Raw genomic sequence first — 26,889 nt, 5'->3', positions numbered from 1 at the left:
TGTGGCAAAACTAGGTCTTGGGGACTGTTAAGCTCATGAAGGAGCCATTTATTGTACTCAGTTTACTGTCATTTATTTCCTAATAGAGAAAGGAGGTTGAGCCAGCCAAGCTTGCACTTGTGATTTTTGAGTGGTATCACCTGAGAAATACTTGAATGGCTTCTTTTCCCAAAGCGAATTATTATTTAAACAACTTGAGATGAAGATCTGGGGAACTGCGGAGGCCTGTCAGCCTGGCCTCATTGCCAGGAGGGCCACGGAGCCGATCACCCCCAGTGCCACCACACAGCACGTGGTAGTTGGATGGTTCGCCAATGCTGATCCTGCCTGACCAATCTGCTGTAAGGTGGTGGCTCAGTGATGAGGGTAAGCTGGAAGTGTTGTTTACTGGGACATTAGCAAAGCATTTGATACTGTTTCCCATGGCCTTCTCCAGGAGGAAAGTTGCAAAGGGCCCGGAGGGGTGTACTGCTTGCTGGGTACCACGCTGGCTGGATGACTGGGCCTGCAGAGTTGTTCTGAAGGGAGTTAAATCCATAGAAACAGCCTAAAATGTACAGCAAGATTCTCTGACGTCCATTGAATTAAGAGGAAAGAAAAAACTAGAGGAGTGGAGGGGGGGGAGGGAAGCACTGAGATTGTTTCCAGGATACTAGAAATTCTTATAGGATCTGCTGTTATTTAGAACAATCAGAAACAGAAGAAATGTTCCAAAAATACTTTTTTTTTTTTTTTTTTTTTTTTTGTCTATGCTTCTCCAAAGATTGTTCTCCAAAATACAGCAGGTAAATATCTGGCCTTGCCTATGGAAAGGTGGCTTGTGCTGAGTGCTAAGAGCTCAGGTTCTCCCTGACAGAAATGCTGCTCCTGTCAGCACGTGGGGATGGCAGGGCTTCTGCCCCTGGCTTTCCAGCTGAGTTAGTGGTTGTGATGTGCTGCTGTGCACTGAGACGTTCCAGCTGAGACTGCTTATAGCAGCCACATGAACCTGGCTTTTGGCAGTTCATTTAAAACAATTCCAAGACCAAAAAGACTAAAAATCTTGAAAGCTAGTCTTTATTAGATTGGGTGACTATTTTTACTGTAACTGATTGAAGGCCCCAAAAGATAAAAATGAATGCCACAGACACTGCTCTTTTGTTTGTTGGGTTTGCACTTGGTTGTACTGATTTACCTTTGTATGTTTTGTAGCAAAAAGGGAGTATTAAGAAAGCAGCAATTATTTTCTGTGCTGCTTGCCATGTTCAGTTTCATGCTGCATTCAAGTTTGTGCTGGTTCCACTTCATTAATTAATTCCAGGCTTCCAATTACAGGCAGCAGCTGAAAACTGAACCTTTCTGTGCTGACACATCCCCTTCCCCCATCAGGTGTGATATGCTGGAGCCATTCGTGACTCAATTGAACAGGAAGAAGTAACACTTTTAGATTTAATTAAGGCAAGGTGTCTTTAAAGTTTCTTCCCCATCCCCCTCATCCTCCAGTTATTTCCTGATATATTTTTGGGGCCAACTTTAGCAAGTTTAGGAAGGAACAAGTTTAAAAAACAGATGCATGCTTCCTGAAAAGCACCGTTAAAAATTTCCACCTAGTTTCACAAACAAAACATGATCCTCATCCTATCAGAACTGAATAGAGCAAAATAGAAATAGATCTCTTAAACACTCAGAAGTGTTCCACATATGGATACAAATATTTAAAGAAATACTCCAATCACAGTCTTAACTCTCAGCATTTTTTTTTTCCCCACCAGAGTCACTGGTAAATAGGGTAGGAGTTTCTTAAGCTTGATGTTAATCTTTTTTTCCTTCACTCTCACCCCCCCTTCCCACCCAACGCCAAATGAACTAGTTAATTACCTTTGCTAGCACTGGTCACCTCAGAAGCACAGCTGTTAGTCATTACTAGAGGAAAAATATCTGTAAGAGTGGTCCTGAGATTGTGGATGGTAGGCAGCACTGTCTTTGAGATTGCCTTAATGCTGCCTGTGGACAGAGCAAATGTAGGAAAAAAATGAAAGTGAAGCTGACAAGCCTGGAGTTGCCGTTAAGCACTTCATTAGCTTAATGTTGTTGTCCATGATACCTAAAGTTTGGAGATTACCAGTGGAAAATATCTGTAGCTTTTTTTTTTTTCCCAAAGAATATCTGATTTTTGAGCCCAGTTGCTAGTAAAATATACTTTGAGATAGATGTACAAGCATGGGTATGTCACGATCAGAAGGCAGAATTGGATTTTTTCTGTGTAATCCTGTAAGGTTAGATGAAAGATGAGAAACATTACAGTGTTTTCAGTGTCATTTTTCAACATGCTTTTTGGTAACATTTTCCTGCTGAGTTGAATGTAAAATCCTAACTAAAGCTTCCCATCTGTAACAACCAGAAATGGAATCAGGATTCACCAGGGCTAAATATTTCTTTCTTTTTGCTTTCTCTTTTTGCTAGAAATAGGTCTCTTTGTAGTGCAATTTGTTTGTTTGGCATCTCTGTTACCATTATTTTGGGGAGCTGGCAATATTACTATCAACTGCTTTCTAATTGTCTGGATAGAAATGTAAAAATAGGCTAAAATGTGATCTATTGATTGCATTGCCCCTTCCAGAGGCTACAGGAACATGCCATACTGTCTATACTGCTAGCTGAGAATCTATCTAGCTGAGAGCATTTTGCAGCTCAAATGTTGTGGTTGCTGAAAAAAAATGTGAGAGCAGGCAATGATTACAAAAGCCACAACCCTCCCCATAACTATAAATAAATTCCTTACTGTCTTGTCTTGAGTGTACCTTAAAGCCTGTTGTATCTTAGGATACGTTAGAATCACAACTGTATTCAGTATATATACTGTAGATTTTTAAATGTGCAACTCTTTTGAGTGGGGGGAAAAAAGAATAAGCTTAATAGAATAGGTAGCAGTTGTGAAACAAGTGTACTGTTAGAAGGCATGAGACTAGAAGTGCTGTCTGATTACTGTATCTTTCCCATACGTGCAAGTAATATCAGATAGGTGATTTAGTTTCATAGAGATCAGGGAGACTGCTCGTGTTCAGAAAGGTCTTTGTAGCTTCTTATTTCAGCTGCTGGCTTCTTCCTGTGATGTGGTTAATATATCCTGCAGCGACACATTGAAATGCACATCTGCTGTTAGATAGCACGTACTAAAAGAAATGTCACTTCCTGATCTAACAAAATAGATAGATTCTTACTGTGGTAAAATGGCAGTTGTTTGGGGAGGATAGATGTCCTTTATTTTAATACAAATTCCAGGTTTAGAGGAAGCAATTAGGAACAGAAACAAGAGAGGCAGGTAGTCTCTAAATGTTTCTGCAAAAACAAACACATCAAATTCCAGTGAACAGTATGTAATAACATACCTGCTTTTCTATTCCAGATATGAAGTGCATTCCAATCTTTATTGTACAGCTATGCTTTTTGAAGCCGGCCTTTCAGTTTTGAGTCATCAGTGCAATGGCTGGACATTTCTTATGACTAAACTTCTAGTATTTGGTTGTGGATTTGCATTCTAACTCTGTTGAATTCCCCGTCTGTGCTCTCCCCATTTTAAGAAGGAATGGGGCAGTGAAGGATAGTTCACAGAGCACACTGAGAACATCTGTACCACCTGTACCAGACACTGTGCTTGAAGTTGAGCATCGGGATTTGCCATTTTTCCCCTGCTTTGCTGCAGTATGTTGGCATGGCAGCACTGTTTGCTTTTGTTTCTTCTCCTGATTGTTTGGTAATTCCATTAAACTTTTCATTATTATCATATCTGGAATAAGAAAGTATGTGGATACTGGATTATCATGTTTCTAATTGATAAGAATCATTGGAAATACAAATAAAGGTCCTGTATCATGCAGTCAGGAAAAACATGTTTTTTGATCTCTCCAGTATTAATTTCCCTTTTACTCTTTCGGATTTTGTACATCACAGGATATTTTTGCTTTATCCTATATTGGAATTTCTGGGTGGTTACAAGGTGTTTTTTTTCCTGCCATACAGAACGTTTTTTTTTTTTTTTCTTCTTTTTTTCTAACAGGAATGTAGCTCATTCCTAACTCAGTAGAACAGCTTCCATTGATACGTCCTTCTGCTGTTAACATCTCTGAGTTAGCAAAATTTGATCCTATTTGAATTACTTTCAATTATACCAATATGATGTTTTTCTGATATGGGTGATCTTTAACCTGCTTGGAGTTCTGGGAGTGCTCTTCGATGTCAGTGAGTGGGATTTCTCTTCACTGTTTGCCATTCTCTTTTAGGTCTAAAATATGTAACACAATCAAAATACACTTTTTTTTCTCTTGTCTGAACATAAAAATACTTTGTACTGTCTTCAAGGTAACAAAAGCACAAAACCACTTCTTTGTTAGTGTGCTTACAAGCCAGGATAAGGGCAGCAAATGAAGTTAGCAAGAGATGTTACATGGTCTTGTATTCTGTAGTAGTCTGAAACTCATACAATGAAGGCTTAATAAGCTCCTACTAAAAGTTCTTATTTCAAGATCACGTGTCTTAGACTGCTGCTTTTGTGCAAGATGGAAGATTTAGCTTAAGCAAAAAGAAGGTGCCTGGGAATTCCACTTTATGTATAGTTTACTAATGAGATGTTCTTAATACATAGCCTTCCAAATAAGTGTTGTTTAACCTGTCAATTGCTGAACAAGTATTATCACACAAAATTCACATAGAAGAGCTCATCTGATGCCCCAGTCTCTTTTAAATTTCTTTTGCTTTGTTCTTGAATGGAGCTAGCAGTGTACTGAATGAGAAGTAGGTCCTTTTATCTGCCCCGTGCCTAAGCTTGCATTTTATTTGTACCTGATCATCAGTTTCTGGATTTGTTATTTACAAAGCTAAAATTCTCTTTCCAGTTCTTACTATGTTGTATTCTGATTATTGCAACATTTATTTTTCTGGGTTTACCAGAACAGTTTTGCCTTCCACTTATACATCTAAATGTTACTATGAAAGTCATTTTCCTAGGGGATGGCTTTGATCCTTCTGTGCTTCCCTTTGCATTGCTGTGGGGACTTCTCTTTCACACCAAAACAGAAACTACAAAGGCTTTTAAAAGATAGATGAATTATTTATCACAATCCCACAAATCAATCTGCCTCTGAAATAGCTCACTCTTGTTCCTGTCTGGGCTAGAATGCCAGCTCTCATCCTTAGCTAGCTATTATTTCATAGGTGGTGGTTAGAATTTCTTTCCAGTATTTCCTTTCCATTTCTAAGAGTTGCTTCTCCTGCTCTTTTGGGAACAAAGTTGACAGTGGTAGTTAGGGACTTGTTTAAAATTCACATCTGTTGGGAAATAACGCACCTTATGGTGGAACGCGGTTGCAGATGTGACAGTGGAGGTAATGTAAAAGTAGGATGCACTCAATCTTTTGCCAGATTGCAAAATGAGTTGGTAACTAATTCACAGCAAGCTGATCAGGGAGGAGACAGCCTTCAGAAGTTATAGATAGCATTTTTGAACTAAGAATGAGATATGCAGGAGAACTATTTGTTTTATTTCTATTTTTATGTTTCAACCAAAACTTGCTGCAGTAACTTTTGTACAGCGTGAATTACTTCATCTTATTTTCCCTTGGGAAGATAGTACTTTGTAACCTTAAGAAAAACCTGCTTGTAACCCAAAGCAAAACATTTCTGCCAAGGGCTTCTTGATGCCCTGATTCTTGTCAAGGGGTGTGAACAAAGCAAACTGACCTGGTGTGAGTTACTGGTGTCTGAAGATAGTGTGCCCCATTTCAAGCGTCTTTGAAGCATTAGTCACATTGTTGCTAGTGGCCCATGGTCGGTAGGGTCACGCAGCTGTACAGCACTTGGTGCAGGGAGTAGGCAGGTTCTATCGCTTGTTGATGCTTTATCAGGTTCTGGAAGGACACTTCTTTTTGAAGTTATACTGTATTTTTGCTCCTCCCTCGCGAGGAAAGGATGAGAAATGGATGACTGAGTTTGTATTTATTTGTTTATCTTTGTGAGTCACTGCGATAATTTCAATTGTGAAACACTGTGGGGTCTGCAAAACTATTTGGGACCAAATATGGGGGCTTTCTGCACTGGATTGTCATTGAGTATTTTATCATACAAGAAGGCATGTTCAAGATTGCTCTATCGTAGCTGAGATAGTGGACATTTTTTTACTGGTTGTAAAGCACTCAGTAGTCTCACTGCTTTGTTTGATTATTGTTATTCTTTAATGACTTGCATGTCTTGCAGTCTGTACCGGCGAATTTTAATTTGCCTAATTTTGAGTCTAGAAGTGCTGCTGGCATCTCCTCGGCTGTGATCTAGAGAAGTTACATTGTGCTCAGGAGAGCGTGAAGTCAGACTTAGTGCTTGTGTTCAGAATTTTTATCCAGAAAACACAGATGTTCTCTTAATTTCAAGATAGTTATATTGGCACAAATAGCTGACCAGAAGATGAGTAACAGTACATGGTTGTTATGGAAATTAGTAGGTGGATCTGTTTAAAAATAATAATAATGATAAGAAAGATGTTTATCCAGAACTTTAGTCCAAAAACTGAAATGCTGACAGTATTCTTTGGGTATGAGTTCGTGAAAGAGCTTATGGTGAGCTAACAGTGCATCACTATTTGGAACTTTTTTCCTGTCCTCTCCTTATTTCTACCAGTGTGCTTTCCCTTCACTGTAGTGTGTAGCATTTTTCCAATGGCACCGTAACCTATTCAGCTCACTGAAGCAGCAGCAGAAACCTCACAATAAAAAGTCAATATTTCTTTGTGTTGCAGTGGAGGGTTATCATTGTTGGAAGTGAGGGTTATTCTTTTACAAGTGCAAATTACTAGCAAATTAATCTCAGCCATACTGTAAAATACTGTCCATTGTCATCAAAATTTTTTGGACTTTGTATCTTAAGTACTGCACTGCCTGAAACAAAATGATACTCCAAAATGTGAAGAATTTTTATGAATGTGACTATTCTTAGATAACTTCTGAGGAATGGGGAAGATCGTACTCAGATGTGAATGTGGCAGAATTTATGTCAAAATGGACAGATGAACAAGGTTTAAAGTTTGTGCTACCAGATGAGTAAATGAAAATGAGAAGGAAAATGGGAAGGCCACAATCTGTTTGCTGCTAATATTTCTGACCTGAAGAAGAACCTATATAACTGAAAGTTCTTCTGTTGCTTCCTTCCACCTCTCCCCCATTATAGAATTTGGCCTAATAAACCACATAAACCCCCAACAGTGCTTTACGTGTTGCAGTTGGAGGCACGAAGTAAGTGGTTTTTTGCCAATGTTGTGTATGAAATCATTGATAGAGCGGGGAAAATTCCTGTTATTCTTAATAGTTAATCGTTACTTCATTTTCTTCTTGTCCATACCCAAGCATATGCTTACATGCAAATAGCAAAATACAGTAAAATTCTCTCTTTCCTAAGTATTATAGAGTTATTCGTGTAATATAAATGTTATTATAACCTCACCAAAACAAAGAAAAGGCCACTACTGTGATGTCTTGGTAAACACTTTCTATTACAAACAGTGGTGTCTGATGAATAAATTTGTTACTTTAACTCTCCAGTCAGCAGGGCAAGAAATTTCTGTTCCATTAATGCCTGTAATATATGCAAAAGAATTTTAGTTATATTTAATCCCATTTAAATACCATACAAATAGTTCCTAGTAATTTCCTCTCTATGTAGAATGCCTCTTTCAGTGTAAGGAAAGAACATTTACATTCAAATTTACATTCACTTCTACAGTGTGACTCTTCAAAATCCACCCAGATAAATGAGCATGATGCTCTCCCTCTCCTCTTTTGCTCTTCCCTGGGGAAGCATAGAAAGAGAAGCTCAAGCAAGTGCTCTGTTACAAGCGTAAATCATGAAGGGTCATCTCATCCAGCCTCACCACACCCTCTACATTCCCTCCAGAGGGACCACTGTGCTTAGTAATTAGTTTGCATTATTGGGTGTGGTGGGGTGGGGAAGCATGAATCCTTCCTGATTTTCTCAGTGGACCTTTGTTGGTCGTGAGCTGCAGGAGACAGACACTGTAGCAGTCAGATATGAATTTGAGGCAGCTTACAAATTGACATCTTATTGTCTTCCCAAGGCAAATTTCTGTTTTTGTCTCTATCTCAGTCCAAATGGCAATTGTTAGAGAACATCCTTTAACAGGGATGCCTTTAACTCCTTGCACAGTACTTTCTGTAGTATCAAAAGATACATGGTGATGGGGGAAAAAAAGCACCACAGGAAACAAACAAAATGAAATTGGCAGATTTTCACGTTTGTCTCCAGTGCAGACTTGTTCCACACTTACATGAAAAAGCTTCAACAACATATGTGTGTTTTACTTTCAAAGCCTGCAGGTTGCTGAATGAACGATGTGTGCTTAAACAATAATGTGCTCGTGATGATCTGTGTGAGAATCATGTCTCTCTGTCCATCAGTTCCACATGAATGCACTCCGACATAAAGGTGGTTCTTTGAAATAGGAATCATCCAGAATGGAAGACAAAGAAGGCTCCTGCTATTTTTCATTTTACTTGAAAAAATCAGGGGAAATAGCAGGATTTCTTGGCTGCAAATCCCAAAGCAGAGAGCATGATAACGGTGAGGAAATGTAAGTGTTTAACTTCTTCCTCCCCTTGTTACTCCATAAGCTCCACAAATAAGGGTCATATGAAAGATAATCTTCAAATGGAGAGTCCAGGCAGAATAGAAAATTGGGCTTCACTTCTGTAATGTCAGATGTTCCTCTGAGATGTGTTTCTTTGTTCTGCACTGATCTTTGCAGGATTATGACTCCACCTGGAAAAATTATAGCTGTGGTTTTTGAGAGAAGATTTTTAATGGTAATCATTTATCCTGTAATCCTGTTTTTATTGGAATTTCTTAGCACCAGTGTGTTTAATCAAGTGATCTTGTTCCAATATTTATTACCTAGTAAATTGTCATTCTTGCTACTGTGTGTACAGTCTGTGTTTGCAATGAAGAAATTGCAGTTTTGTGAACAGCTGTGCAGCTGTCTGATAAATAACCTTTTTCTCTTTAGTATGCTTTCTAACTACTACATTGTCACAGTTTCTGCATTCCAGCTCCTGAGCAGATTCACATCTTTACTGTTTTGTTCAAATAACCACTTCCAAAATTGTTTTTTAGGGGAGTGGGAAGTGTTCATAGTTTCCTTTCTGAAATGAGAGCTTGCTAATGATCACCCTCAAGAGATGCTGGAGAGCATTGAAGAGAAGCGTCAGAGTTTCTCAGTAAGCGTAGGACTGTGTGTGCATGTGCAGCATTAGCTTGCCTAGCCTTCCCTGTTGTTTTAGAGTAGCAAATTTTATCTGCATGTTCTTAGCGAAATTGTTCCTCTTAGAAGTAGCAGCTTCCGTTGGTGTGGGTTTTGTTTTGTTTATCTGATGAAGCCATGTGCTACTGGTGGGTACCTAAATGAGATTCCTGTACTCTAAGAATAATCCATGGAGTGCAGACTGGGGAGCTTTTTCACATCACAAATGCTCTGCACTCCTAGCCAGAATTGTTCAGAGATGCAACCTACTTTTACTGCCATCATAAACGCAGTGTAATGAAGCAAGACAGCTGGGCTGTAGTATTTCAGGTGATTCAGAGATAACTGGATAACTTAATATTCATATGGAAATTCATCTGCTTTGAAAACAAAGTAAATGAACTGTTTATTGTTTTTAATATTATTTAAAAAAAATAACAGTTGGGGATATGTCATGTCTGAAGATGATAGTGATAAGTTTTACTTTTCAAAGCATTATATTTTTAATTAAATTCTTATTACAGGGAACTTGTCACAAAGATACTTTCTTTGTGAAATTTATGCCTAGGTGCATAATCTGTATTTCTAAATGATCCAAAATGTATGAAAACTGCCACAAATATGGATCAGAGGAGAAACACAGTTAGCTGTGTTTCTCTTTTATCTTTGCTTGTTGTAATTTAAAAAAAAAAAAAAGACTGAATTGTTGCAAATGGAGGCTAGGCTGTAGTTTGGGTACCAGAGTCAACTGCAGGCAAAAAGAAAAAAAAAAAAAACAACAAACAAGGATGATATTAAATTGGGTGAGGGAAGAAAAGCAGAGATAGCCAAGCAGACAATTTTTTACTAGAAGCTGACTTCATGTAACTGATTTTTTTTAACAACTTGTCAAAACAAATTTTGCCTCTTGACGGGAAGCAGTCACATTAGCGCACGAGGAGGAAGAAGGTAATCAAGATCTAGGTGTAGACATTTCAAAATATTTCTGTTTAATTACAGATTCTGCATTTCTGCCCAAAGGCAGTTGGAATGTGTTGGCAAAGATCATGTTAAAACAAAACCTAAACAAGACAACAAAATCACCAACCCCAGAGTGTAAACAATCTATTTGTGTGTTTTCTTCCAAGGGCTGAGTTCAGCTTTGACTGATGATTTCATGTTCCATTGAACTCCTTAAAGCCCTTGGATAAAGGTGCTTCACTCATTTGGCTTTCTCCTACTTAGATGTTTAGATTAAATGTTTCAGTCTTTTATTGCTGTTGAGCATAATGGTGACTTAAACACTGCTTAGAAGGAATCAAGATTTCTTTTCTTGTTTTTGCTCTTCTGCCATTGTATTTTGTATCCTTTGTGAAATCTTTTAACAACAGTACTTTAATTTTCAAGTTTCTGATCAAAGCTGTATGAATCTTGAAGATTAATGTAGGATTAAAAGGAATTCTGGGCATATTGTGAGGATATTTTTAAGGGTTTAAAACTTAAATGTTTCAAAGGACTTTGTTGTACAGACAGATGCTTTTGCAATATATACGTTAGTATTTGGCTTTGACTACATGAAGAAACTAAATAAAATCAGTGGTGTGAACAATTTTAGCAGTGAGCTTTAGTCCTGGACCAGGTCAGTGGTGGTAACTTACTTGAACAGAGGAAAAAAAAAAGAAAAATAAAAGGGTTATAAGCAAAGAAAAACAAACGTTTTCTGGATGATTTTATGAGAGGATTGCTTGAATTGTCCTGTTAGGTAATTCCATCAGAAAGTATGATGCTTACAAAGTTAGGTGCGTCAATGAACTTTCAGTCCAAATTTCAGTTCTGAACCAGCTCTACTAGTAGAGCATGCAAACTTTCTAATGAATCCTGTTTTAGGTGTTCATGGAAGTTATAGTGCTTTAGGTGCTTCTTACCCTGGAATTTATTGGTCCTGCCTATTTCTAGCTGTTAATTGTATTCCTCTTAAAATAGACTTTTCTCTTGTTTCTCAAGAATTCTTAGCTGTAACAAAGTGCACTGGCCTGATTAATCATAAAAAGATGAAAGATGGCATCGCTTTTTTTTTTCTTTTTTTTGCATGTTTGTTATTTCAGCCTCCAAGCCAATAGAGTCCTGCCCTGTGTGAAGTGCTCTTTACGCTGTGAAGAATATGACAGGACTAGAAAGGTTTGAGGGCATGCCCTGAAGGCTTTTTTTTTTCTGATCTAAGTGAAGCTGATTTCTAAAATGGTCTTAGCATATACTTGCATAAACAAGCATACACAGATGGTATTTGAAAGCAAGACTTCCTGGGTGTGAATGGCTGCACAGCTGCTGCAGTGTTCTCGGGAGGTTCTGGCCACCTTAAGAAACCTGTGTGTATTGGTGTTTTGATGTGTTTGAAATGTAAGGAGAAACTGTCAAATGGATTGTGCTCATAGGAGAAATATCCCCTGGATGTCACACTGAAGATGAGAGTTTCATTCATGTGGATGAAAACTGTTTGTGTTTTCAGAAGCATATAGCTGAGACAAGTAATTTTCACCAAAATAAAATTCTTTTCATATCTTATGAAAAATAAAGAATAATGGGGTGACAACTTTGATCAGTCTAGCCTAGTATCAATTCTCCAGTGGTGGTAAACAGTGGTTTCTTAGGGAGGAGTGTGAAAAAGAAAATACCGTGACAGGTTGTTTCCTAAAATACTGTTGCAGTAACCAGTAACTTGTGGCTGAGAAACTTTCTTGGCAGCAACATGTTGTGACAAATATGTGCACTGCATGTAACTTGAAAACTGTACATAATGTGAAGAATTGGCTCATTTTTTTTCTCCAGATGTGCTACCATGCAGTTTATTCTGTTCTTCCTTTTTTTTTTTTTTTTTTTTTTTTTTTTTTCTTGGATTCGATGTAGTGAGAAATCATTCCCTGTTTTACATCAACACTGCTGCTTCCAGTGAGCCTTGTCTGGTCCTCCCTTAGCACTTTGGAGATGGGGAGAGCAGTACTGCTCATCACTTCAGTCCTTTTTCTAGTGAAATTTGGACATACTGAACTTGTGCTAATTTTCTTCTGACTTTTTTTTTTTTTTCCAGGAAGTAGAGGCTTGGGAGACTGGTGCGTGCTGTGGGTTGTTTTGGGCTTTTGTTTGTTTTTCTGAGCAGATTACTACAAAACAGGGAGACATCTGCTTAAGAGGTGACCATCTCAGGCTCTATTGTGGTTGCTCCTGAAAAGGTCTGGGAAAGTCGTGATAAACATTGTGTGTGCTTGGGATGTTGAAGTCAAAGGAAGCATCGATGTGAGTCTGCCATATTTGAATAAGCTTCTAAAGGTATTGCTACCTGATTAACAACGTTTGGGAAAATAAATGCTTGTAAAGCAGGATCCATCATATCTCTACCTTTAAAAACACTGCTAATTCTTTTGGACTTTAAAGTTATTCTCAGCTGTGCTGCTTCCTTTTGGCTGAAAATATCCTTCCCTCCTTCTCCAGCCAGCTTCCTCGTCACAGTTTCCTTTTCCTTGTCTTCCATTTACTTTTGTTTGTATTACAGACAGGGCCCACAGCCCTTCCTCTCTCTTTCAGGAAGGTTTCACTACCTTTGTCCTGAGAAAGGCATCCCATGCACAGTGTACCTGGCTCCACGGGAAGGCCCTGTGTACCATGTTCTGCAGAGGTGTTTTCCACTCCCTCAGCTGGTTACGATGAGGGGTGTGGGTATGGGAGCTCCTGGGCTGAACAATAGCAGTGTAACTTTAAAAACACAGGGAACAAACTGCTGCTTGCCAGACAGGAAGAAGCAACAATGTGGGCAAACAGAAGAAATGCACAGCAAGACCCGAGAGAGTGGAGCAAACATCTGCAGGGTGCGGATGCCTCTGCCATCCACAGGAATGCAAACTGTGCTGTGAGACCTGAGTGCACGGGCACTCGGGAGAGCTATTAGCTGCCGTGAAGTTCTGTCTGGTACTCAACTGTTAAGAAAGCCCAACAGCAGGTCAATAATAAAATTCCCTTTACTCCACGACAAGCAAGCAGCAAGGCCAGGTTGAAATTTCAGCTTATGATATGTGTTAAGAGTGCTGCTGCGTCCTTAAGGAACTACAGCTTAGCCGAGAGAAAAAGCAACCCGGCCACTGCCCCCTCGGCCCGGCGGGTGCCTGGGCGCCGCGCGGCAGCTCGCGCAGCTCCGCCTCTCCGTGAGGCGGCGGGGCCGTTCCCGCCCAGCGGGGCGGGCCGTGCTGAGGGGCGGCCGTCTGCCGCCTTCCGTGCCCGTCTGCTGTCCGCTGCTTGCCGCTCTTCGCCGGCCACGGGACTTCAGCCTGAGCGGCTCGGCCCCGTCCTCGCGGTTTGGACTCGGACAGAATCAGCTGTGACACCCGAAACAGCTTCTCGCGCCGCCGCGATGGTGGCCAAGGATTACCCGTTCTACCTTTCGGTCAAGAGGGCGAATTGCGCCTTGGATGTGGAGGCGGCGAGCAGCCCGGCTAAAGAGACGGAGGTACTGATCTGCTGGGGCACGGCTGCAACTTTGTTCTGCCTTGCAGCGTGCGCTGTCTTGCTTTGGGGAGACCGGTGTGCGTGGGAATGGCTGCTGTGCGTGGTGCTGGCTTCCTTGCTGCTTTCTCTAGACATTGGAATAAGACAAGGAGTAAGGGGTCTAGATCTTCTCATCTGTCGCTTTAAGAAAGTGAAGGCAGTCTTTTAGGGGACTAGTTGATAAATGTCTATTTTAGATACATTGCCTGAAGTAAGTTATGTGTATATTACTAAGCATTACTTACAGGTCGTGAAATGTACACGAGAACCAGTTATATTTTTTTGACAGTGGAGGAATCTGGAAAACAGTGTTTTAGAGCACTTCATTTGTCTTTTCCCCATCAGAAGTAAAGCAAGAAATTAATCCATCTGCATGGCTAACCAAACCCTGCTGTATCAGCAGGTTTTCTACTCTCTCAAAATGAAGTCCTTTAACGTGACACGAAATAACTTACTCATTAACCAACGCTCAGCTTGCTTGCAAAATTCTCATAAACGGTGGAGACTTTCAAGGAGCAGTGTTCGTGCAAGACTTCAGTATTTAGGTTGGTGTTTAGTTTGCTCTGTGCTCTGCTACGGAAAGAGAAGTGACCTTAGTGAGTCTAACTGTGCTGGAGGAAAGCAAACTTCCTTCTGAAAGTTTTTGTCGCTGAAGTATCTAGCTTTTACATTAGTCTTGGTTGCTGAGTAACTTGACAACTTACTACACTGAGTGCATTTAATACAACTACATCAAAATTTAATTACCTTTAGCAGTTGAATGTAACATAAGCCAAGTGCCCTTGTTTAAGCCAGGAACTAGTAAGACTCTGCACTCTTGCTTTTCTGTGTACTTCTATATAAAGGATTTTAATTCATGCTATTAATAAAATTCAAATTTTATCATCTGTACTCTTGGAATTTTGCACCTTGATTGTGATTGTGTGCTTTCATGTAAAGCTCAGGTTGGTAAGCACTGAACAGTTCATTTAAGGTACTGGTTTTCCTAAGTACTATTTAAGAAATATGGTTTTTATCTTTCAGTGCATAAAGCCTTTTTTTTTTTTTCCTTTTTTCTTTTAGTGAATGAATAGAATTGTCAGATGGAAAGACAGTGTTCCTTTACAGCTTGGAAGGGCAGCTTAAGTGTAGTCAAATTTCATAGAGAAAATCTCAAAACTTAGAGCATGAGGAATTGTGATCAATCAGATCATGACAGAGTGTGACAGATGTGTTCAATCAAAGTTACAGCCTGCAAACAGTTGTTTTGGATTTATAACCTTTCATTTTGTATTTTGTATAGTTAAGAAAAGTCAACCTGTGCTTTCAGGCTGATTTCTGAGAGTACCTGGACTACTTCTTTTTTGAGAAATGAACTTTTAAACACTTTTGTTTGTCTGTATCAGCCACTCAAAATTTTTTCCTAAGGAAGCAAAAATAAATGCACTTCAGGGAAGGAATTGTAAGGATAGATGCATGCAGTCTGTTTGCTCACAGTCTGTCTGCTGTGGGGAGAATTCTCATCTCCAAATAAAATGTTAAGCTTCTCCTGCACCCTTTAGTAATTAAGAGAAAGCTATTGGGCGCCTCCTAACACAGTTCTGTGTTACTACACCAGGAAGCTAACTTGCTGTGTGTAAGTTGTGAATTTCTGGCCAATGAAACCTACCTTTTGAAAACCATTTTAGTTATTAACATGGGAGGTTGGTTGATTAATTAATAACCTAATATGTATACGTTTTGTCACGTGGAATAGAACGTATTTTCTGCTCTGTGCCTGTTGTGTTTTGGTTTTAAGTCAGAATTTGTGACTTTTAAATATTTCTTGTGAAATTCAGCAAAAACCTTGAGCTTGTATGTAATGTAACTCCATTATTTTTTAATGAAGGCTGGCAAAAAATGTGCATATTTATCAGTACTGTTGAAATGTCACATTTCCAGCTGAAGGTCTCTGAGTAGCAAGCAGAAGCTTACTGGTGATGGATTGTTTCTTTTCTGTTAGACTTTGGGTGTAGAGCAGCAGTGGAAAACTGAGGTGTTTCTGAGGAATGGCTTAGCAGCAGAAAACAGAACAGAGGTTTCCTGCTTACAGTGTTCTTTAAGCCACAGTTCTTCTTCAGCATAAATTCTGTAGAAGTTCCCCAGTTGCAAAGTAGTGACTAATAAAATGTCTGCAATGTATGGGAACAGTAAAAATCTGGAATCAGAGAAAAGCCTCTGGTACCTGCTATCACATTTCTCTCTGAACACTGCGTAAGGGCAGCAAAACTCTGCGGTGCCTGAGGAATGAGTTAACACAGAAAGCAGAGTAAGGCCAACATTGCGTTTCTCACAGAAAAATACTGTAGTGCAATTTTAAGTGCAAATGGTACTGAGGTGTTGGGTTTTTCCATCTTTTTGTATGACAAAAGTGAAGAATTGACAAAACTGAAATTTGCTTGCTTTAAGATATTAAAAAAATAAATAAAAAATCAAACCCACATCCTTTCCTGTGATGTACTGTCTGCTGTTTCAGCAGCTATAGCAAGCTTCCTTATCAGCCCCTTTAAGGGCAACAGTGAAGCCCAAGTGCTGAATGGGCAGCAGGGGAGTGACAAACACAATTACAGGGTGAGATTGGGAGTTCTAATTGTGTATTTTAGGGTGTGAGGCAAACAGCTACGTGAAACTGGGAATGAAGTTTCCTTTCTAATGCTTTTCAGTATATCTTTTGAATAATTTCATACCGTTTAATATCAGAGAAGTGACACACGAGGAATATTCTGTAAGCTCACCAGAGTGCCTATTCATGTGTGAGACTTAATGGTGAAGCATGTGCTCTGACAATATACAACTAGAGAAAGATGCTGAATATAGATCCATTCAGAAGAAATGGTGGAAGAAGAAAAAAACCAATAACAGCTCTCAAAAGTTTCAGCCTAATGAAGTAGAGGAGTTCGGCAGAAGTCAAGCTTAGTTGTTCACCTGCACAATGACACTGCAAACTGTGCCATGGCTTTTTATTTCATGGATGTTGGTAAGGTTAATTGGACTCCCAGTACCACCTGGGCACCTAATATACTGTGGTTTTGAATGGTCATATGAGATCTTTGTATGGTGAGTATGGTGTTCAAAGACAACTTTTAATTAGTTTCCTATACAAAATTGATAAACTGGGCATATATTTCTAAAAAGCTGAGGCACAGAGCCAGTAAGTACTGCAGACTGCCTCAATTTTAGCTAAATGTAATGAGAGAGATGGCGTTAAAGATATTTTGTCTGTCATGCTTGGAAGCAACCCAGTTAGTATCTGTGAACTTAAGAAGAAATACATAAAACTGCACGTTCTTCATAATGTGAAGTCTGGAATCGTGTTTGGGAATAACTGTGCCTAAGTGCAGATGTTGGACCAAAATCAGGCACGTTATGGAGCTCACCAATACAGTAGTACTGGTAATTCATTTAAGTCGAATGGCTTCCTATAGGAACACAGTCTTCTGGGATGATGACAGTAGCATAATGATGGTACAGCCGATGTTCTGCAGATAGATGCATGTGCAATTTTCAAATCACAGTTTTTAGTTCCTGTAAAGCATAGTTTAGTATGGATTATCTTATCTGATTTCCTTTTATCCTTGAAGCAATAGAATTTGCTATGGTGAGATTGGAGCCTACTAGTTTATATAATGAATGTGTTGTATAATAGTCAGGAACTGATTTGAAATGGAGATTTAGATGCTTGTCTGACTTGGACGACCAAGTCTTTGAGTTTGTGTGAGGTAACACACCCGAACAATATGGAGAGCTCTTCAGATAGTATGATAAATGTTACGTTATTTCACAGTTTTCATTGATGTGTCTTCTGATGTGTCATTCTGCTACTGATGAAATTCTAATGCTACTGGAAACAAAATTAGATCTCCAATGAGTCTAATTCAGTTTAATTAAGTTTTAAGGGAATGATGAGCTGGTAATCTTGAGTACTCTGAGAAAACTAAAAAAAATTATGTGCTGAGCAAATATAGACACAGTAATTGAGATGAAGGGAAGCTTTTCACAGTTGTTTTACATCTCTTTTTACAAGTCTTCAGAAAAAAGGGCAAAAAAGGTAGAATGTTGGATTTAATCACACGTGAATGAACTTTGAATAGAATCAGCTGAGCTATTCCTCGCCTACCAAATTTAACAGAATTGAGTTAGTAGCATGAGGTGTTTAGTAGTACCTGTAATATTGCATGGCACGCATCATCCATGCCGCTACTGGAGAGGTAATGGCCTTGTGTTGTGCTGGGGGAGGTTCAGGTTGGGTATTAGGAAAACATGATTCTCGGAAAGGGTGGTGATGCAGTGGCACAGCTGCACAGGGGTGGTGGAGTCACCGTCCCTGGGGGTGTCCCAGAACTGTGGGGTTGAGGCACTGAGGGATGTGGTTGTTGGCATGGTGGGGGTGGGTCAGCGCGTGCACTTAGATGACCTTCATGGTCTTTTCCAACCTTAATGGTTCTGTGATTCTACAAAATAAGAATATGAATGAACTTTGAATAGAATCAGTCAAGGCTTGTAAACAGTGTGACACAAAATAATCATTTCCAGGTTAATGAGATAATGGATTTTTGTATTTCTTTCTTTTAATATCTTCAGCAAGGGAATGTTAAATTTTGCAATTATTTTCTTCTAGAACTGGGCAGTCCAACATCATCTGTAATGTGGGTATGGCATGAATGTAGGAAGCTTGAGTAGAGCCTGCTCTACAGTCTTCCCTTGATGCTTTGCGAAATACAGTTTCATTCTTTTGCATGACGAAGTTGTATCAAGTGGCTGTAGCTGATTATTCAGTTTCTGTTTGGATGTTCCTAAAGGAGTGGGAACAGTGATAACCCGGTAAGGCTAAAGAATTCAGGCAGGAAAATCTAACCTTGAGTGCTGGAATTCTCACTTAATGTGTGATCAGGAACATAAGGAAGTCTGATTCTTGATTCTTCATTGGAAATGCAAAATTGTGAGGAATACAATTGTATGCCATAAAATGGCCGTTAGAATAGTTACTACTGTCAGTAACTTTGTTGTCTTCAAATAATTAGTTTTTAGTAGCTGACTCTGACTCGGGAATGTAACAGCACGAAAAGATAACTTGTTGATGTTGCCCAAAAGAGTGAATTATTGTGGGTAATTTCGATTAAGAACATCAGAAGATCAGAGGCTGTTTTTTACAAAGGTTAAATTACAGTTCCTAAATAAATAATATGTTTGTTTTAATGGTTCTATGTATATACAAAAATATACATATCTGAATTTGTCTATAAAATACTAGGAAAAACAAAAAGTGAAGTGTCTCTCTTTCTGTAGAAGTCTGTGTTGTTTTTCAGTGACCATGTTTGGTATGTTGTATTTCCTTTTTGATCTTAAAAGGTATTTGCTTCTGCAAACAACAAAATCTTTTGCTTTGCAAAGGTAAACAAAATGAACAAGGCAAGATACCTGCTCCTGGGATTGCTGCAGAATTTTGTCTGTTTAATGAATTACTCCTCTTCTATATGTCTGTGTATTTTAAATCTGTAATATTATTCAATTTCATTATTTTTTACTCTTTCCATTTAATCTTCTCTTCATCACAAGGAAGCCAGCTGTATGAGTTGCGAGAAGTCTTTGAAATACCATACTGTTCCTTCTCGGTAATTCTTAAGCTAATCTGTAGTTAAGCGTTCTAAATGATTTTAAAAAGAAAGCTTATATAGTTAACAAACTTACTTAAACTGGGGGGGATGTCAGGGAAGAGTTGTGAAGTACCGTATTTGCTTGGAATTGCATAGTTTATGTACAGAAAGATCAGTCTGGTTAAGATAAAATTTCATGTCCCCAGTAGGGCCGTGAAAGCTTTTGAGCATCTTGAACAACATCAAAGTGAATGCTGCTTGCGGTTAAGGACAGAAAAAGCACAGTTAGAGAGAAGCAGAAGTGGTTCAAGAGCTGTTCAAGAAGTTCAAGATGTACTTTCAGTATTTTGACAAGGAGATCCCTCAAAAATGACTTCCTTAACTTGCAGTAATCTCATATCCCTTGAGGCTTGTAAGCATGCAGAGAAAAGACTCATGATCAGGATTAGTTTTCTCATTTAAACACAAATGTTTTTCATAACCACAAACAAGGGATGGAGACAGATGTGCTAGCTATCTAAGTACTGCTACATGGTTAGAAAATTTGTTCTTCTTTCTTCAACCTTGAGTTGTAATAATTGTACAACCATCAGCAGCCAGAAAACTAAACAAAGAAAAAGGTGTCTTGAAGTCATGGAAACAAAGACATTTCTTTAGGGGTAAGGATTGTCTCTTGTCTGTGTATTCAGGACCCAATACAATGCCTAGATTTAGGCTTTAAACACTGAAACAGTGGCTCAGAATTCTTTTGCATCTCCAGGATGTTCTAATTTGTCCATTGTCCACTAACATCTCCTGCATGGCAGAAATCTTAGCCCTAGGACTTAGGGCTGCCTGCAGCCTGCCTGTTGTTGGACCCGAATACCCTCAGTACAGGGACATGCAGCTGAATAGGGCTGAACTTGGGCTCGTTACCATGTTTAACCTATACAGGGGAGTGCAGGAAGGTAACCCTGGCTGTGGCACATTGCTAACATCAGAAACAGACATGGAGCCAGAATGGCCAAAAGATTTTGAGACAAATTGCAGGACACAAATTTTCTTTGATCTTCATAAATGTCTATACTGTTTTCTTTTCATTTTTAATGATACATTAGCAAGTCGTAGTTCTGATGTATTTCACGTTCGTGTGCAGCATAATTGCAGTCAGCTAAGCATGGAAACATCAAACCACCGCATGTGGAATTGCTGATCTGCTCTGCTCAACGTCAGCTTGAAGCAACAGCTTGCTTTTATGGTTCCTTGCAGTACCCTTTTGTAACATGTCTGCTTCTTAACTGCCAGTCTGGCTTCATATCCAGCTTGTTCCAGAGGTCTTAGTCTGTACGAGCAGCTTTAAATGGAGACAATGTTAGTTGACTGGGTTTCCCAGAATTTCTGTAACTTATGTTAATTTACCTCAGTGTGAAGTTCCTCTGTTAATTTGCCTTCGTTTCCTATATGCTGGTAGGTGAATTGATTTCTGGATTTTGCAGACAAATGAGTTATCAGTCAGTATAGCTGGGCACAACTTGGCCCTGTGCTGCTGACACTGCAGTGGTTCTGTCTCACAATTTGGCAAACGCAACCAGAGGGCTGGTGGCAAATGATAGCAGCCTGTCTGTAGGATGGAGCCAGTCCTTGATAGTGCACACGATGGCTGATGCAAACTGTACCTTGCAGCTGAGAATACATCACTTTTCTATACGGCTTTTCCTTGTACCTGACCTGTAAGTTCACGTGCTCTCTGTAGTGCTGACTAAAACAAAATGTCTCTGGATTTTACTTCATTTGCTGGCTGTTCTTGTGGGGACTGGCAGGGGAGGAGTAAACCTTTTTCTGATTCCATCTGAGAGCGCAGGTGGTGGAGCCTTGTGAATGTGAGGGAACACTGGAAGTTTTAGGGCTGTTACACGTGATTTTATTGACTGGTCAGGTTGCCTTCGTATATCTATTTACTGGACTCACCTAGAAACCTTTTGTGATGCTGATGTTTTATTAGTGTGACACGTCTCCCAGGTTTTAAGATGGGTTTGTGTAGATGATTATAATTCCATATTGCATGATGGTAACTTTATTTGGAACTGCTTTGGCATTGCCTACTTTGTTACTCTTAACCATCACATGCAACTTTAGAAGCATGAATGTTCGAGGATTTCCTCATCAGAGTATTTCTAAGATACTGTGAAGCTAAGGCAGATTTTCTGTGCTTTCATGCATTAAAAAGTATGGCCTCTAGTTGGCTTCAATAGCTCCAGAGAATGTTTTAGATTTACCTGTGTCTGAAGGGACAAAAAATGTGAGTTGCATGGCATGCTTTATTTTTAGGTTGTATGCTGTAGTAAGAGGCTCTGTTGTAACACAGGCTGCTTTTTCTATTTTAACCTTCTTTGTTTGCATTTTTTTAAATTGTGCTGAAGGTTAAATATTGATAACATCCTGTGGAACAGAGTTTGAATGTGTTTTTTTTTTAATTGAATTCCAAGTTTTGGGGGCATTTATTAGAACCGTTTAATGTTAGGCCAATTTAACTAGTAGCAGACTAATAAAAATAATAATGTTGGGCTTCCTGCCATGACAAATGTTGACTTACCCTTATAAAGTTGACTAAAAACTAATAACCTTTAAAGTATAGGGCTATGGAAATTCAGCCAGTAATATGAAGTCTGAAACAGTGGTTCTGTTTTAGTTTGCTGGCACCACTTGTGAATAATGTTTGAAACAAAGGGTGCTGTGCTGTTTCAATTTATAGAGTCTCCCATTTAAAACAGCATTAATTCCTTTGAGACTAATTTCAATTAAAACCTTTGCACTAACGAGTGCTCCCAAACACAGAATTAATACTTCACATACATGTTTGTCTGGGTTCACAAACAAACAGTGTATTCAAAGGAAAAAATGTGCCTGTCATATCTTTGGTAACATGTCAGGAAAATTAGTCAACCCGAGTCAGCTACTTGGGTACTTATCTGAGAGCCTGTTGGTTCTGGAAGTCCTTGAACTCCAGTGACATTGACATTAGTAAGCTGCCTTCAGTGAGCATTGCCAATATCAGCTGGTTTGTGTGTGGGCTGACAGAAGGTTAGTTTGCCTTTGAAGGCAGAAGGAGTAAGTTCTAATATTTCAAAATGCTAAGTTCCTGTTCAAGTTTCCACGTACCACTTGTTTTCTACATTGACTTAAAAAATCTGCGCACTCCTTTGGTGAAGTTTATTTGTTTAAAAAATAATCAGAAAAATCAACAGGGTGCAATCACAGTAGAGCTGCACGTGGGCTAAGGACAAAGTGTAATGAGCCCTCAGGGAAATATTTTCCCTTGTTTGTCAAACCCAGCAGCAGTTCCCTGCTTTGTAGGTAGTTGTTGAAGTTGCTGATAAGAGATGAGAGTCAGGTGGAAAACCAATCATGCTAGCAGTGGCCATACATTTGCTTCTACTGCTCACTGGGAGGAAATCGGTGGCTCACTGGTCAGGAGTACAGAATGTAGGAATTTTGAAATGAGATACTGAAGCAAATGAAGGTCTGTTATATAGCACTAAACTACTGTTCTGTGCCCTGCAGTATGTGATATCCAGGTCACTGGCTCTGCTGTTCTGAGAACAATGCAAGGGAAATCTAGCCTAGTCCTTTTTGTTTCCTTTCCTTCTGTTTGTTGGAAAATTAAAATCATCTATCCATCCAGGTGTGATAATTAAGGTGTCAATGGCCTTGTCAGATGACAGTGATAGAAAAGTAGTCAGTATTATTAAATAGATTTAACTCACCCTGACAGGAAGGTACTTACTTTGAACTTTGGAGGAGCTCTGTTCTTTACCTGTGCTGCTAGAAGAGTAATTTTACTTTGTGGATGAAAAGAATGAGAAGGGCTAGCTTCTTCCTTAAAGTTCCCCCCCTCTAAAAGCTTTTCAGATCTGCTTGCTGTGTTACTGGATATACAAGAAATCCAATTATTAGATGCTGATTTTGCTCATGAAGAAATGATAACATCAATGTAGCTGTCGTTAACTGCAACTAGTTTAAGTGCCTAATTCTTCAAAGGATTTTGTGCTTTAATATGCTTCTGTGGCTGTTGAATGTTTTGCTTGCCTCAGGAGCTGTATGCAAAGATTTGGACTTCTGAATTGTAATCTGTGTCTGTTAGATGGAGAGAAAAGCAACGATAGAAAACTTCTCCCTTTGCTAAAGTCGTGGCATTTTGAAATTACCACCTTACAATTTTAAAAAGCAGCACCTTGTATCAGAATGCTGATGTTTGGAGAGCTGGGTGTTTAAAGCTGGAGGGTTCCTTTCGTATTTGGCAGTCTATTAGGTTAGAGTTCAATATGTAAAAGATGTTACAAATACAGTGTGCATATTTATAGGATATAATCATCTACAGAATGAATTAACAATGAAGCAGCGTCCTTCATGCTTCAACAGACAAATGGTAGGCATGGCATCTTTGCAACTTCTTATCTGCTGTCTTCTTGTCACAAATCTGTGACGATGACTATGCCATTGTGATGAGTCTTTCTTCCTGTCAATTCCCATGGAAAAAAAATAGATAAAAAATCTTCTCTCAGAAGAACATAGCAGTTATTTGAGATGTCTACTTTGTGATTTCCAGAACCATCCAGACCTCATACACAGATTTACTTATTTTTCAGTTTGTTCAGTTTCAAGAGCTCTTTTTGAGGATACATATACACATGGAATTTCCAGTTTTAATTTTTTGCTTTCTGAATTCAGATCTTCAGATGTTACTGAAGTCATCTTGAGTTCAAATATACAGTTCCCTCTGAAAGCCAGCTGCTCTTTGTTCTAGTCTAGTCAGGTATTAATTTGGCTTCATTTGGACTGTGCAGCCTTTGAAGTTTCTGCACTCATGTTTCCCTCAGCTTTATTTAGCCTTATATCAAATTTAAAGCACTGTCAGATTAACATCACATATACCAGCCCCACATTTTAGAAACTTTTCCAAAGCGTGGCCTGGATCTTTTGTTTCCTAACTTGCCATATTGTTTCAGCAAGCCTTAGTGACTCTGACAGTGCAATCTAACATTCAGTTTTATTTCAAAGCTCTGAAATTATTTTTTTTAAAATATCAATATTGGCTTTAAAAGGTCAGGCAAGAATTGTTACTCCTGAATTTTTTTGTCCTGGCCCAGTTCCCAGCGGATCCAGCTGCTAAATCCCATCTGCTTCTCAGTTCCCTGACCTGGGAGGGTGGGTAGGAGGACTCATGACTTTGAGGGTCTCCGAGTCCCTTGAGGACAGTCAAGGACCCAGATCTAGAACCTAATGTTTGTTCTTCCTGAACAGTGTGCCCTTACAGGGGCTGCTTCCTGCTGGGTGGACGCTGGAATCGCACCATTCTGAGTTCCCGTCTGCTTTGATTTATAGCCCAAACATTTGTATTGCAGGACCAACAGTTAACCACAAACACAGATAAGTTCAGAGACCATATAGTAGTGAAATAATGAGCACGTGTAATAGGAATTCCTAACCACAGCCAGCTTAGGAAGAAAACAAACAACAAAACAAACAGCGCTGAAGTGGTTTGGGAAGCAGCATCTGGAGTTGCAACCTCCTGATCTTGGACTAATGTGCAAATGCAGTCTGGTCAGTATCTCTGAGTAGAACAGAACAGCTCACACACACTGTTTTCCATTTGATCTGTTTGTTGTGAAGAGCAGAGCCTTTGATTGGAAAACTGCCATCTGTTTAAAAACCACTTTTTTATGCACCTGTCTGGAATTTTCCCTGTACACATCATTGGTCTCAGTAGTTCATCTTCTCTGAGTCACTGGTTTGGACTGGCCTTGCAGATAACATGAGGATGGTAAAGGAATGGATGTAGTCCCTGCAACAGAAAAGCTGCGACCATGACAAGAGTGACCAAGGGTTTCAGTATTACTGTCCTACAGTTTTGGAATTGCTCTGATAGAGTTCTGCTTCCATTGCACTGTCAAAACCTTCCTATACAAGCTTTATTGTTCCACAGTGGAAATGATCACTCAGTTTTGATTGCTGTCAGTGTTAGAGGTCTCTGAGGGAAGTGACACCGAAGGTTGGATGAGTTCTCACTTGAAGCTGGATATCAGAACCTACCAGACTGTTTCTGATGCAGGATGAAAGTCAAACTTGAAGTATACAGAAAGAAGCTTTCCCCATAACAAGGAACTCCTGATTTACAAATCAGGTCTGAAAGTGTATCTTGTTAAGCGTGAAGTCTTAGAATTCAGAAACTATTGATTCATTATCTTAAATGGTTGTGTTAGAATCCTGTAATAATGCTGATCTCTCATGATTGAAACACTGAATTCCTAATATGTGCTATGAGTTTTAGCTCTTTTGAATTCCAATCAGATTTCTCTGTGTGAGATCATATGGTGCTCTTCGTGAGGAAGACAAAATGTGAGGCTGGGACATAAGAGGTAGGACCTTTGTGGATGCACCTTCACTCAGTGATGATGCAGCTTTCCTTTGACAACTGGGTGAGATGCTGACCTCTGGTGGCTTAAAGCAGGCAGCTATAGAAGAGTGTAGTGCTTTTCGATAATGACTTAAACTCGTGTTTCTTATCTTTAACATCATTTTCTGTAGCCAGTAAGGTTATGCATAAACATTAATAACATTAGTTTTATATGTATGTTGGTGTGTGTGTGTATGTATTTGTGTGTGTATATATATATATATATATATGTAAGTCACTGTCACTGGACAGTTTTCTCCTTGAAATGGATGGGGGAGTTTTAAAGGAAGGGCTGTAGTGTATTTGCCCTGGGTCTGCTGGCATCACTGGCTAGTAGACAGTGCAGGTTTCAGGCAGTGTTTGGACTGGCTGAGATGAAGAAGGGGAAATAGTATTTCCTCTTTTCACTTCCTCTCCCTATTCAAGAGAAAGATGATTTCCCTTCTTTTTACTCAAGCTGATTTTCTCCACGGCTATTTGATGCTGTGCCTCAATTTTCACATCTCCTTGAGGTTTGTGTGCCCTGCTGTCATTAAGTAACTTTTGCTGTTGTCATCCACACAGTTGCAGGAATAGGCAGGTAAGAACAAAGAAACCATTTCTTTCTTAAACACTGCTCAGAAGGATTGATTCAAGCCTTTGCATTGCATGCAAATGATGCTGTGGAGATGCGGTGAAGTACTGCTGTGCTTCCTTGGTTATCTCTTTTGCTGTCAGTAAATCCCACAGAAAAGTATTCAAGGGTCCCTAGACTTAGTTCTGTTAAAAGTTAAAACTGAAGGACTATTTGTGCAAAATTATGAATTATAGCTTACAATGCACGTGTCTGCTAGACTTGGGGGAGCACTTAACATTCAAGCTGTGATGTAGCTGTGTAACTTTTTTTTTTGTCTGTTTTGTCTTTGCACCAAAGAAAATATGTTTAGCAGTAAAGGAGGAGAAATCTTTTCCTCTTTATCCTACTCCTGTTTTATTGTCTCTGAAGTTGACATACTCGTGATTTTCAGATTCTGTTTTGGGGGTGTGGTACTTCCTCAGAAGCAATGCTTGCTGCTTTG

At 39.3% G+C, this 26,889-nt stretch overlaps 1 protein-coding gene across 3 annotated transcripts in view; it reads left to right on the top strand.

The window, feature by feature from the left end:
• The window catches only part of ARHGEF3 (Rho guanine nucleotide exchange factor 3), a gene marked incomplete at both ends in the record, with an annotated part of 113,313 nt that overhangs the window by 69,328 nt on the left and 17,096 nt on the right, over nt 1–26,889 (top strand). The window contains one exon of one of the 3 annotated variants that reach the window (XM_079540286.1): nt 13,653–13,748. The exons of the other annotated variants lie outside the window; for them this stretch is intronic. Within the exon in view, the coding sequence (XP_079396412.1) occupies nt 13,653–13,748 (96 nt within the window). Of the gene's footprint in view, nt 1–13,652; nt 13,749–26,889 lie in introns of those variants that run through there. 3 annotated transcript variants of the gene reach the window in all.

This window comes from Tetrao urogallus (genome assembly GCF_951394365.1).
Source record: "Tetrao urogallus genome assembly, chromosome: 10".
Lineage (NCBI taxonomy): Eukaryota > Metazoa > Chordata > Aves > Galliformes > Phasianidae > Tetrao > Tetrao urogallus.
The sequence above is the reverse complement of the archived record's forward strand: the minus strand, read 5'-3'. Positions and strand labels throughout refer to the sequence as shown.